Source organism: Neolamprologus multifasciatus, chromosome 1, assembly GCF_963576455.1.
Source record: "Neolamprologus multifasciatus chromosome 1, fNeoMul1.2, whole genome shotgun sequence".
Lineage (NCBI taxonomy): Eukaryota > Metazoa > Chordata > Actinopteri > Cichliformes > Cichlidae > Neolamprologus > Neolamprologus multifasciatus.
In genome coordinates, this window is record NC_140439.1 from 30,483,903 (window position 1) to 30,498,187 (window position 14,285).

The following is a 14,285-nucleotide window of genomic DNA, read 5'->3' on the forward strand; positions in this document are numbered from 1 at the left end:
CTGATGCGTCAGTGGGATCAGGAGGGAGTAGAGGCAAACTCAATAACTGTAATAAATATTTATCTTTCTTTCAACCCCTGTGCCTGCTGCCACTTGTCCTCCTTTTCCAGGAAGCAGGCTTTTAAATATATTGGGTCAAGTCTTTTCTCCAGTCCCCCTGTGCATTGGGAGCTGGAAATCAGATTATTGAACAGGCCCGGTGTCAAGACTTGCATTGTTCTTTTTTAACCACTGAAATTCCATTTGGGTGGAAATGATGGTGATTCAATTTGCCTCCAGCAGCTCAGACATTAGCAGTTCAAAAGGGCCAGCCGCCGACAAATGGTGCTGAAAATACATTACGGTGTCTGTGGTTATACACCATTGTAGTTTTCTTTTAATACCACAAAACTACTTATCATACGGTGTATGTCACCAAAACACTGGTACAATATATCTTAACACTTGGTTTAACACTGGCCACTCTGCCTGTGTGTACACGAGTGTGCTTGACATGGCGAGGTGAAACATCCAGTTTTTTATTCATACATGTGTCGGTTGCCACCCAAAAAAAATCATGAAAAACTTAAGATTCAGTGACAAAATATATAGTTTGTGTGTGTGTGTTGCATGTCTTACAAGACTTGTTTGTCTCACGATTGGTTTGGTTTTAGGATTTTAATATGTAAAAATAATGTTGTGCAGGAAAACTTCTATGAGTATTTTAGGACACAAAATTGTGTACTGTATATAAAACAAATCTTTTCTATTGAAGAACGAAATAATTTTAAGTTTGTTTTGGGGTTTTTTCTCCATATGGCTGTGTTTGTGCATTGTGCCAAGCATTTAAATCAGGTAGGCCGACAAAGCCACAGACTGCCGAGGACTCTGTGAGCTGCTATCGTCGTGCAGCAGTTGGCCTCTCAAGGGCGTACTCACCAAGTGGAGCATAAATCCCCACTGATCCGCGACAGTCAAGTCCCATTAGAATGGTCTGCACAACAGCCCATCACTCTATTATCATAGCTGGCCTGAAACTGACTGTTCTATTGTAAATCTTATCCAGCTAAAAGAGGTCGGCTTCAAGCCCTGTCAGACTGAATATTAGGTACAGACATCGTTGCTCTCAGATGAAAACATAGCATCTTCAAAGAGTCAATGTCAGGAATTCATTAAAACCTTCCTATTGCTTACTTTTTAGTAGTCCATTTGAAAAGACTGACGATGTTCTAAAATTACATTGATACAGTAGACAGGTAATCTGATTCAACTTTAAACTGGAAAATCAGACACATGTGGTACATATGTGCATGCAGCTATAGAAAACACCTTGCTATTATCAAGGTAGTGGCAAGCAGTAACTACACTTTACCACTGACACTATGAATAACTAGTTTATAAAACACCTGTTTTAGAAACAGTTGTTTTATAAAGATGTGAAGGGGCAGATAGAGTAAAAACTAGATTTTTATTTGATTTATATAAAAGCAATCCACAACAGTTGTCGACCAGTTTGGAGAAAATATTTTACAGTGCTTTTTCTTTTTCCTTTTTTACCCCCACTATAGAATTGTGAAATTGGAGGCCTAAAGGCTTACGAACAACAATATTATTATCAAAGCACGCTGTTTTTAAAAAAGAAAACATAAAAGTAAGAGCTGCTGTATATTATCTTTAGTTCGTTTGTAATTAGTTGTAAATCTGATTTGTGACATATGTGCAGTACATAAGTAAGTTATTTATACCACCTTGTTCTGGGGGTGTAAAGAGATGGTAATCTTTCAATTAAAAAAAAAAAGTCTCTCCAGACATTTGGTGAAGTATTAAAAAAATATAGAAAAGAGTGAATGACAGCATCTAAATACCTGTATTTATTTGATGTAAATGTTGAGCACAGTGTTGTAGTTCTAATGTATATCAGTCAAATTATTTATTTTCTCTACTCTTAGTTCCAAACTACATGAATTAGTCACTTATTTAAAATACACAAAGTACGGTAATACATCATGCAGATGAAATAAGGACCACCTTAAAACTGCACCTTTATATACTTAAGAAAGCAAAGTGCCTCTATAAAATAATAAATCTGCCATTTTATAAGGGGCGCTAACTTCTTGTCCAGCTGAACACAAGCTCTGTTGTGATGTGGATAAATGTCCTTGCGCTCAGAAAATATGAGAAAGCTTGGAAAGACCCGTGGGACCAAAAAGAGGAGGGTGGAGGTGTCTGCTGCAGCCAAAAGCATTAAGCTATGATTTACACCCCTGTGGCTTGCTGTCTGTTCTCCCCATAGAGACATAGTCAGGAATGGGTCACAGGACTTCAAAAAATAACATTTGGGTTTCTTAACCTCTCTAATGCACACAATTTCATGGAACCTTAAAACTCGCTTTTCAAGCCAAGTAACCTCTCTGCACATACACACGCATGAACACGCATGTCTCAGCTCTGTTTTTCCTGCAGAGAGAATTAGAAGAAAAGGACAGAGCATGAAAGTGAGAGTGAAGTGCATCCTGCTGGCATGGGTCATTGGGGACAAGTAACACTAAAACATGGGGTAATGAAAGTGTTCCTCCCTCCAAAGTCAGACATAGTGGCGAATGCGGTTAAGCTGTGCGAGCAACATGTTTACATGTGCATGTGTGTAGCTCCGAGTGCGTTTATGTACAAACGTCTGTACCTCTCATGTAATAGCAGTCTCCAGACTCCAGCGGCAGCATCAGGCCAGGTGTGTGGATGTCCCAGGCTACCTTGAGCCCAATCCTCCAGCAGGCCTTATCACTGCTGCTTCCCTCACTGCTCTCACCTGTCAGTCAAACAGAGCCCAGCACACTGTAACATTTGCATTTTGCATTTATATTCACATTTGGGGCTTTGGGTTGACAGTTTAACCCAGTGTGACTTAAGTGATTGTAAAACTGCAGCATCCTTAAATTTAAATCTCTTAAATATTTATGGAATTACATGTTTGTTATGAAGCTATTTAAAAAATATATAACACTTCTATCCACTTTTGTCACATCTTTGCCTGTATATCTGGGTAATGCAGTGAAAAACTGCTATAGCATACTACAGCAGTGGCCATCTATCAGCAATGATGTAGCCAGAAAATAAAATTAAATGAAATTAAATTAAAGAAAGGCTTAACACATTAAAAAAAGAGTGCAATGATTAAATCAATACCACCCAAACAATGGATGTAAGATGTAAGCCTTTGTCTACAGAAAGTAAGAATCACTTAGCAGCCAAGCAAAGATGATACGTGTTGCTGTGGTCATATTGGCTGTTAGCACAGGATCTTTATGCTATCATTATGCTGTGCAAGAGGAAATAGTTGGATAAAAGCCCCTGATGTTGTTTAGTGAGTGTGTTATTGGACAGTATGTATCCTATGATATTCCTGTTTCTGAACCTATTCGCTGCAAGCGCCTCCCCTGCCCCTCTCTCTCCTTCCACTCTTACATGGCATACTAAGAAAACAAGATTTGGCTTGGCTGGCCAACACCCTTCAGCAAAATCAATACTAAACTCTTTCTGGGCCTCTCTGCCCCACAGCTGCCTTTTCCTTTGCTCAGCACGGATAAATAGTAACTTAATTTCCAGCCATTGTGCTCTGAGAGCCAGCTAATGACAGCTCTCCCCAAGGCCTTAGGAATGGTGGAAGATCATCCACTGTGCCGGAAAACACTCAATTGTAGCAGATTCCTTTGGATCTGTGCAGGTATAAAAAGACCAACTCTACATTTCTTTAGTCCAAGCAAAAAAAAAAGGCAGATGAAGTAAGAAAAAGACATCTCAAATGAATGCGTCGTGCAAAATGTTTTATATCTGTTTTATATCTGCCGCGTTTCTGTCTTCTCTGGAATAAGTACCTTTTTAATCCACGGCTCTGGGAGTTCTCAGAGCCATCCACTTGAAAATACATCTGTAGAGCTATGATCAGCCTTTCAGTTCTAAGTCTGGAGATGTGGGGGTCACTTGAAACTAGAAAGACAGCTGCCAAGCACAGAAAGGTGTTGCGCCACAGTGTTTCAAGCTTGTGTTCGCAAGGTCAAAATAGAAATGGCCCAAAAAATATCATTAAAGTCAACCTCTTGAGCATATGTTTCTGGTTAAGAAACAACAATGAAGAAAGCCCAGCTGTGTGGTGGGAGAAGTTAGCAGTGCACCTACGTGATACTTTAAAATTACAGTTTTAAGACAGAGACAAAGGCTCTTAAAACTGCAAAGCTCCCACCTTCAACAGTACTTTTTTTTTTTTTTTGCTGGACTACAGCTGTACCTTTAGCTCCATCTGCAACAGGAAAACACAGTTTGCCATCATTCCACTATTTAGAGAGTGCAAGTAATGATCTAGGCTACGTCCACACGTACCCGGGTATTTTTGAAAATGCAGATTTTTCTATGCATTTGCACCTTTTGTCCACACGTAAACGGCGTTTTTGGTCACTGAAAACTGAGATTTTTAAAAACTCCGGCCAGGGTGGATATTTTTGAAAACTCCGTTTTTGCATTTACGTGTGGACGAGAAAAACAGAAAACGCAGACAACGCAACGTCAAAGGTGTGCGCATTTATTTGACGTCACACTGTGCGCCACGTTATTGTTCTGGTGAAATGAATTTCTACAATACCATTACTGTTAATTATACTCTCTGCAGTGTTTAAATGCTTACATATACACACACACACACACACACACACACACAGTTACTGTCCCTCCACACATACGACTCGGTTCTCTTTCTATGCCCCAGCTTTGTTTACTTTTTCCCACCGAGGCTTCTAGACTTCTGATTGGCCAACATTTCTACACAGATAGGAATATAGCGCCACCTGCTGCTTTGGCATGTTCCTAGCAGCGTTTTCCTTCATTTCTGACTTTACGTGTGGACGGGATTATTTTTTAAAACGAAAACGGAAAATCTCTGTTTTCAAAAATACCCGTGTACGTGTGGACGTAGCCCTATTGACTGACTGCACTACTTATAATTTATGCTAAAAAGCACTCTTCTGGTTTGTTGGGTTTCTAAAAAGTGAGATGAATAAAGACAGTCATTAATGTGATCCATATGATAAAAAATAAGGATTTTGCATTTTACTGTATTATGCACAAAAAACTATTTTAAAACTGAAAACAAGTACTTATTAAAACATAAAATATGGAGTAATACTCACTATTGCCTTCCATGTTTTTTGTTTTTTTGTTTTTTTATTCATACACTAGAAAGCAAAGTTCTTTTTTCAGCGAGATTTGCCTTCAACTCCACCAGCAAACGCTATCAGCTCTTGAAAGGGTTTGCATTCCATAATTAGGAGACATCGTATTCATACAGTACAGTCTAGGAAACACTTATCACTTATCAAAGCAGGGCTCATTATTCCATATCAGATAATTGCACATCGATCATTTCTTGAGGAAATGATTTAGATGAGATGCAGCACGTGTGATAAGCCTTGTTTGTTTGACTAAGCTATTGAGCATGCGTTTAAGAGCTCGGATCCAAACGTCTGTGATCTCCCGACGCACTGTCGGTGATAAGGCTGTCAGCAGTGAACTGGTGATGACATTTGATAATGCTCTGACACTATCGCATCGATGGATCTGATGGTTGCTTCACCAGAGGCCATGTCTACAGCTGCTACAGTGCTGCTGTAGGGCCATAAAACACAAGGTTAGCTGCATCTGATCCACCATAAAGCAACTGAGATAAAGTAATGAGATGGATATTGAAGTGAAAGAGAAAAAGGAATCTTAATTTTAAGCCAAAAATGTGAAAGATTATCGTGATAACTTTGGATAAGAGTTTTGAAGTATTAAGTAAAAGCCTCTGAAGTGTTAATTTTATAAATCTGAACTGCAGTTCAAGCCACTGAGCACAGTTATGACAAATACCATTTTAACTTTGATCCTTACCTTTGTCATCATGACAGCTATAGCTGTAAACAGCCACTGGCGAATGAGTGATCAGGTTCTCATCGTGGTGCCACCCTACTGCCATTTTCCCCATGCCATAGTACGGCTCCTCTTTGAGTTGGCTCATTGCGGCTGGGTCCATGTAATTGAGTAAGGTGACATTGAACTTTACTGGACCGCTGCATACCTGTGGAGGACTAGGTTGAGAACAGCCCTGGCCACTCTCGTGCTCCTCTCTGTCCTGAATGTGGTAATCTGATAGGCTGTGCTTTAGTTCGGCCACAGGTTTCTCCTGGGCCTTTAGTCCCACAGGTTCAGTCTCTGTGCCACCACTGGCCTTCACTCCCCAGTCAGGACATTTTCCTTCAGCATGCTCTGAAGCTGCTGCAAAACTGGTTTCACCTGGCTTTACTTGGGAAGACTCTCCCTCCTCGGCGCTGTGTTTGAACTCAGTCTCCCACTCCCCTTCCTGTTTAGACCCAGAGCAGCCTTCCTCACTGTGTTTTGACTCAATGTCCCACTCTTCGCTGTGCTTGGATTCTGTGTCCCCCTCCTCACTCTGCCTGGACTCTGAGTCCCCTCCTTCACTATTTTTAGAGTCTTCACTGTGTTTAGACTCTGTGTCCCCCTCTTCACCTTGTTTGGCTTCTGCCTCTCCCTTCGCCCATTGTGTTAGCCTGTCTCCTTCTTTCAGCTGAGACACATCAGTGCAGAAAAAGGTGTTAAGTTCCCACAATGCCTTGCAGGCAGCTCTCACATCTGGGTCACAACAGTTTTGTCCTTTGACATCTATGTCCTCACTGTGCCAGGGGATGGCAAAGAGCCGTGTGTCCAGGTAGCGATATGTATGGCCCGGTTCGCCCAGCAGGGCACGTGACACAGCGGTGAACACATCTCGGTCACGAACACGAACCAGATCCTTCAGGAGGCATCCCTTCCTTCTGAGGGTGAGCAGAGCTGCCTGCACCCGGCTATGGAGCTCAGCAGGCAGTGAGCATGATTTCCTTAGCACGAGACCAGAGTAACTGGTGTCCCACTAGGAAACACAATTCAGTGTTGTCATAACACGATAACCATGACATGCAGAAACATATGACATAAAAATAGAATTATATTTCAAGCATGTTTGTCTGAGAAAAAAAACCATAACTTCGAGAGCAGCAGTTAGAAGACATGTTTTTGCAGTCCTGTTAAAGTTAAGGTCTAAATATCATTAACAGTATCTAGAAGTAGGCCTTACCAGCTGCTGAAAACCTCGATCTGAGGGTGCCAGAAAGGGGATCTTCTGGTCTCCCAACTCCTGCAATAGCCTCCGCCTCTGTAAAAAAAATAACACAGTAAAACAGACCGATAAGTAGCTGCAAGTATGGTTGCCTCATTTTGTTTTGCTGTCATTTTTATATTTAATGTCTAAGCGGCCTGACCCTTCAAATATACTCAGCATGCAGCTTTTCTGAGACAGTTTGCACATCGTTTGAGGACAAAAATTTACACAAATAAAATAAGTGATAACCACATAAAACTAAAAACTATAAATCAGCAAATCTAACAAATCTATAATTTAGATATACAGTATAAGGTAATAGTAAACCAAAATCCAATCATGATCACTTCAAACCGAACCACAAGCTATGCAGCCCATTTTAATTAATGCATTTGAACAAATGATCCTTTCAAAACTGGCTGAGGTATGACCGGTCACCGGTTATTTTCATTGACTTCTCACATTTTTATGATTTTGCGAAGGCTGCCGGTGGGTTCCTCACAACCTTATAAAAGATGTCCTGCGCCATACAGAGCTCCTCCAATAAAACAGTCAGCTCGGAGGATGGATCAAAGTACCTTTCATTGGGCCACATTCCATTCTGACCTGTAAATCCAATGGCAACTAGTATAAAAAATATATACCCAAATAAATTTCACAACAGTCTCCCCAACCTGCCTCTTCTTCTGCTTCCATATGCGCTTGTTTGAAGGTATGTGTACCTGCATGCGTGCACAGTACACCATCATTCATTCCCCGCAGGTGCATCCATGTAGACACACACACACAGAGTCTCTATATGGCTTCTCTGCAGCAGGAAGCTGAAATGTACCCATCATGCTATTGTCTTTTTTTACATCTTTCAAACCTTTGCATGAATGACTTGTGCATCAACAACCAAGCAGTTGTAATTGTTGAAAAACCAGCCAGGTGTATATTTCTGAGACATTTACAGCACGAGTCTCACATTACTTCTCCACTACTAATGCCAAAGACTTCATAAGGAACACAGGTACTGACGTAAAAAACAGAAACTTGCCCTGACTTTTAGAGCTAAATAAAATGTCCCAGTCATAACAATAAACTGCAGTTATAAAACGATATATGTCCAGACTCAAAAAGGGTATGGATCATAAGGAGGTCAAGTGGAAGAAGAATGCGTATTAAAGACAGCAGGGAGGAAACAGAACACAATCACAGAGGTGGAAGAAATGGGAGGGCATCTGATCTAACGCAGTTTGGTGAATTTACCTTCAGGGCTGAAACTTTACCTAAGGCTAAACAACACAACACCTGCTGAAAGTTTTCTTAAAGGATGCGCATGAGTGTACAGGCCTTCCAAGTTATTCTGGAACAAACAAAAACAGACTTGCAGACAGTTGGAATGTAAAAAACAAAACAACATGCACTATTCATGGCCAGACTGCATTCAAAGGCTGCTGGAAGAAATTGACAACCTGACACACATTCATTGGTGTCAAATTCTAACTTATGACAGAAACTGAAGATATCAAGGTGAGGCTCTGGGCTATTGTTGTGTGCGGATGCCGCTGTGTACCTGTGTGTGTATTTATTTGACTGCTGCTGTGAGACTCTACTGTACGCATCCATATAGTGGCATCCGTCTGTTTTATATGTGCGCATGCAAGTAATACATTACACTTTGCTTCATTCATAGTGCAAAACCACCATTGTGTGCACAAGTGCAAAAGTGGCTCTTATACACACACACACACACACACACAGCGCATGGCCTTTTCTGAAAAACATGTAGCTGTGGTAGTGAGCACCATGCCTCAAGCCCAATCACACATAACCAGGTCTGTCACACACGTGTCAAATACATCAAGATACTCAGAAATTCCAGGGAAAAAACGAAAGACAAGAAGTTACCAGAGCCCTCTGAAGCAGATGGACTCTCACAGTATCAGAGAACCGCTGTGTCTGTCTTCCCTTTTCTGTGTCTGCACCTGATTCAAGAAGGAAAATCACGGGGAAAAAAAAAGGTCTGCGTTTCCACTCAGACCCAAGAAACGAGATTACCAATTCCATAATAACACGGATTCTTCACGGTAGCCGTGCCAACCGTCTGTACTGAGTGATATATCTGATTTTTTTTTTTCCTTTTTTTAATCTCTCCCTTCCTTGATGGGATTATTCCCTCAGCCGGACTGTTTATCACAGCAAAACATATTAGGTAGAATAGAACTCAATTGGTTTGCTTTGATCTTGGCCTATAAGAGATATCAAACTGTGTACCATATATTTATTAATTTCATTTATTTCCCATCTGTGACACTTCAACGGACACTTTCTTCAAAGCGATCTTCACAGAGTAGATTAATGTCCAGCGCTTAGCATCAATAGCTCAAAATAGTGAGATAACTCCACTGCTGCAAGGATAAAAACACCTCCAGCCTCTTTTCTGCCCCTGACGGTCCACTGGAAAGCACTGTATCTGGTACAAATGCTGACAGAGGGCAGATGAGTTCCACTGGGCTTGTCTAGATTTGGCTGATGCATCATAAACTACAGATATGTAAAAGCACCAGTGTTTAGTAAAATGTTGCAGTAAGTGTCCCCCTGTTTGAGATATGTTCACAGAAATTCTTCTTGGCTCTATCCATTCATCTATTTTCTCAGCTACTTATCAAATTTACAGTCACAGTGAACTGGTGTCTATCTCAGCTATAAAAGGACAAGACGAAGGGTTCACCCAGGTCAGGTTGCCAGTTTATCACTGGGCTAACACAGCGTAACAGTCAACTATTCAGGCTAACATTCATGTGTAGAGCCAGTATAGATCACCAGATAACCTAGCATACATGTACCACAAAGAATTGGTGCAGGCACAGTAAGAACATATGCAAACTCTTTAATACCAGCCAAAGGAGGGCAGTACTGCTAACAGTGCACGAATTTCAATATTAAAACAGAAAACCATGGCAATCCTTCTGCAACCCAAGGATGACGTGATGAGAGATACCTCTATAATAGAGCACTGTGTTTAGACAATGTTCTCCCGGTACTTGTGAGACACCCATTTCAGAACTGTTCCCTTTCTGCAAAAGTGATGGTGAATCAACAACTTTGACAAGTCGGCTATAAAACGTCAGACTCAAACAGACAGCCTACCCATGTACATGAAAGGCGTTTCCGCCCAGATCCATTTGGCACCGGATCGAAGAATGTAGGGAGCTCGTGTGAAGCGACACAGGGCACAGAGAAGGCCAGGGAGTGCCTACTCCACCAAGACATTTGTGTTTGCATGTGTGATGCATATAAAAGCTGTAGAAGTCTTTAGTAAAGCTTTGAATTGGCAAAGCTTAAGTACAAATATACAGATAATTGTAACTGTTGAATACAATCAAAAAGGACCTTTTGGCTAATTGTAGCACAGTTTGTTAAACAAAGATCTGTGCAGGTCAGGGACTACACCATCTTTAGATATGTGATAGTGACTAAATCTAACATGCCACCTAGGTGCCATCACAAAAAAATGAGTCACTGGCAGGTAAGAATTTTCGAGGTGATGCGCACACACACATAAACACAGAGCTTCTATTTTTGTGCTTCTGGCTATAGTTTATTATTTCAATTTAAGCATATTGTATGCCTTTTTAAGACAATATCTATTTTTAAAAAGCCCATGCTGCAAATACATTAATGAAAAAAGAAGCTCCATCAGCAGTTACAGCGACAAAAATGACCTCTCTTGTTTTCATCTCTTGTTTTCATCATGCATGCTATAAAAAATAAATTCGGGGGGAAAAAAAATCCTCCCCATTCTGACATTTTGTTTACAGCCACTTGTGGTATTCATTTATTTTATGAACACCAGCTCGAAGTTTGGTGACTTAATGTGATGGCTAACTGGGCAGACTGGTAAATGGGTAACTGGAATGTGTGGGAGCTGACCTCAGCGCGAGGGCATTGGTAATGTGTAACCCCTTGTCTCCATACTCCTGCTGAGGACTGGCCTATGAATATGAATAGGACTGTGAGAGTTAAAGGTCAGTAAGAAGGATGCTGTCAGAAATATCTCAAATAAACAGACTTTCAGCTACTTTCTTGTTAATATGTAAATTTTACTGGGTAATGTGTATTAGCCTGAGATGTGTTTACAGATTCAGTTTGACATGTGGGTCTAGCTTACGTTTGCAAATCATGTTTTATGCAAGACAGTCTCTTCAAAGTAACTTATTAAGAACATAATCAGTGATACACAACAAAGGATTGAGACATGCTGAAGTCATCAGACTTCAGCATGGGGTTTTTTTTTTCTGGTTTTGTTTTCTCATTTCTGGTTAGAAACAAATTAAGGAGAAGAAAAATGGTCCAGAAATAACTGAGAACAAATGCTATGTCATTAACCATTGCATATTTTTTCAAATCAGTGAAGTGAACATTCTGTATATATTGACAGACATGTTTAGCACGTGTTCGGCGGGGGTGCACAGGTGGAGTAAGTGATGACAAATGGCAGACAGATCGGCTCTGGCCCATTAATTGCCGTTGGAAGCTGAAGGCTGCGTTGATCATTTCACCTCGCGACAGGTCAGCAGGGGACGTGATCATTAATATTAGAACATTTCCATCCATCTACCTGAACAAGAGGCCAGTCATTTAAAAGGCTGGCGCTGGGCAGACCTTTCACGCCCTGTTTATAACACTGATCTAAGCACATTACCAGAGCTGTGGGGGACCACTGCCAGTCATTAATTAGATGTACACACTTACACACACACACACACACACACACACACACACACACACACACACACACACACAATATGACCACCTCTACTGGAACCCAGTAACATTTGAAAAATGCCACATATATGAGATAAGGTACAGCAACACACACTAGGTATAAACATTTAACATCAAAAGTCCTGTTCTAGGCTAACTGTGCAAGCCATGTATATACTTTCACACTCACATACTTACCTAAAGTTACTCTTGCAAAGATCCCAAAGTACGTGTAATTCTTTCAGGTGGAGAGTATGCGTACACGTGTGTCAGAGATCAATCATTCAAAAGTATTTACAAATGCACAAAGCCAGACTTAGAAAGGTTGGCACATAGGCACTCTGTTTAAGTGCTTTTCAATGTGTCTGTGGTGTCAACATCTATTTCACACTTATCTACACCTCAAAGGGAAAAAAAGATGTTTCTGTGACCTTTAGCAAGTGTCAGATCTGGAGAGGAGAGGAGAGGGAAGAAGAGAAAGAGAGGATGGGGATTTAAGAGATCTGTCGATGCATGCCTTACATAACCTTTTTTTATTTGTCCGGGAAAGATTGACTGAGCATGCTCTTTATCAGAAACATACTAGCTGCTTCACACTCGCATACCCACAGATTTTTACACAGAGAAGCTGCTCAGTACATCTAAAGTTTTCTGGTAGACAATAAAACAGTTTCTCTGTTCTCCCACTGGGGTAACTGAGGGTTAAAAAAAAGTCTGGTTCAAGGGCATTTTCAGTTTTAAACACTCACCAGGATTCTAACTAGCAGTCAAAAGAGACCATGTGCCATGTCTATGAATTGGCTAGCTCCACCAATTCAGGCCATTTGCCTTTTTGCCTTCATTGTTGGTTTGTGGCTGGGCCTTAATGTTTCCATTAAGATTATGTCGATCGAGAAAGCTTTTTAGTTTTCACCTTCAAATTACAACATGCTTTCATGAGGTCAGCTGTTTTCCATGTGGAATGGCCAGTTTTAATGCAGACACAGTCCCTCGGTATTCAGGCTGGGTCCAGTTCAGTCAAGGGAAAGTCAGGGGAAAGAGTGAGAAAATGAGGAAGGGAGAGGGATGGAGGGAGGAAGAGAAGAGAGGCAGGAGAGCATTGATTGAAAGACTGTGATTAGCAGTTTTCAGCGGGGCACCAGGGCCACTGAGTTGTTCTAACAGGGTTGTCGCGTCTAGAGGTGCAGTCAAGGAGAAGTCACTGCTTTAGAAAGCTCCCTCGATTTTCCCATTTCCCCCTCCCTCCCTCTTACACTCTCACCATCCAGCCACACTTTTCCTTCCCTTCCAAAAAGTCAATATGGCTGTGCAAAGTGCAGCATGCCCCACAGGGAGGGCCAGTTAGCTGGAGGGCCTGGTAGGGGCTTACAGTGAGGACAAGAGGTGTCCTCCAGGCCTGTCCCATAGGCAGTGTCAAGGACAGACCTGAAGACCAAAGGACCAAGGCCACCAGACTGCCCTTCCCCTTTGCAGCTTGCTTTCTTTCTTTCTCTACATTTCTCTCAAGCTTGGCTGGCTCGGCGAGGCAGAAGAATCAATAATCAGGTGGAGCGTTTAAAATCCCCAGCTCCAAAGACCAGTGCTACGCTCCTCAGAGCCCAGCAGACCGACACATCGCTCAGGGCGGAGCAGCTGATGGACAGATGAGTGGGTGGACGGTGGACGCACCTGGTCATTGAAAGGTTTGTGATTTGTGACAGTAAACAATTCAATAGCACTTAGCAATACACAGTGTCTAAAGGGTGTAAACCCAGACTCTTCACACACACTACCATCACCTCAACATGTCAGAGATCAGTAGGATTCAGGCAGGTCAGGCAGCTGCATAGACAAACACAACCTGGTGTTGTAGCTCCCTCTCTGCGGAAGTACCTTTATTAATGTAGATAACGTTAGTTGTAAAGTGAAGCCACCAAAAATGTATTTTTACAAAAACAGACATGTACCATCGCTGTCAACAGCAGTGCTTCTCATTTCCATACAGTAGGCTTGACGAAAAAGACCGTACATGATCTGGATGAAGTGTGCGAGGAGGATTTCAGTCCTGCCGCGTGTCTTCATGTGTGAGTGACTGATCACAGTCGAAGTGGCTTGTGTCTCTAATCCAGTACCACTGTTAGACAGTGCAAAGACCCGGCTCTGTGTACCGCAGCACGGGCTGATCAAACCCATCCTGTGACAAGCAACCTCTTCAAATGACGATGATTTCCCAGCTCTGTGTCCTTTTGGTTCCATATTAGATCATCTCCTGACACTACGGAGCCTAGTACTTCATCTGGGATAAAGATGATGTGCAATAAGACCCAAGAGGCAGGAAGTAAAGGGTAAACGAGGGGCTAAGACTGGGGTGCTGTGCCTGATCGGTTGACAGCTG

At 41.7% G+C, this 14,285-nt stretch overlaps 1 protein-coding gene across 1 annotated transcript in view; it reads right to left on the reverse strand.

The window, feature by feature from the left end:
* Positions 1 to 14,285, reverse strand: part of fto (FTO alpha-ketoglutarate dependent dioxygenase) — a 114,589-nt gene that overhangs the window by 85,999 nt on the left and 14,305 nt on the right. The window contains exons 2-4 of the mRNA XM_085162167.1: positions 7,136 to 7,213; positions 5,896 to 6,931; positions 2,660 to 2,785 (exon numbers count right to left, since the gene is read on the reverse strand). Of these exons, the coding sequence (XP_085018293.1) occupies positions 2,660 to 2,785; positions 5,896 to 6,931; positions 7,136 to 7,213 (1,240 nt within the window). The remainder of the gene's footprint in view (positions 1 to 2,659; positions 2,786 to 5,895; positions 6,932 to 7,135; positions 7,214 to 14,285) is intronic.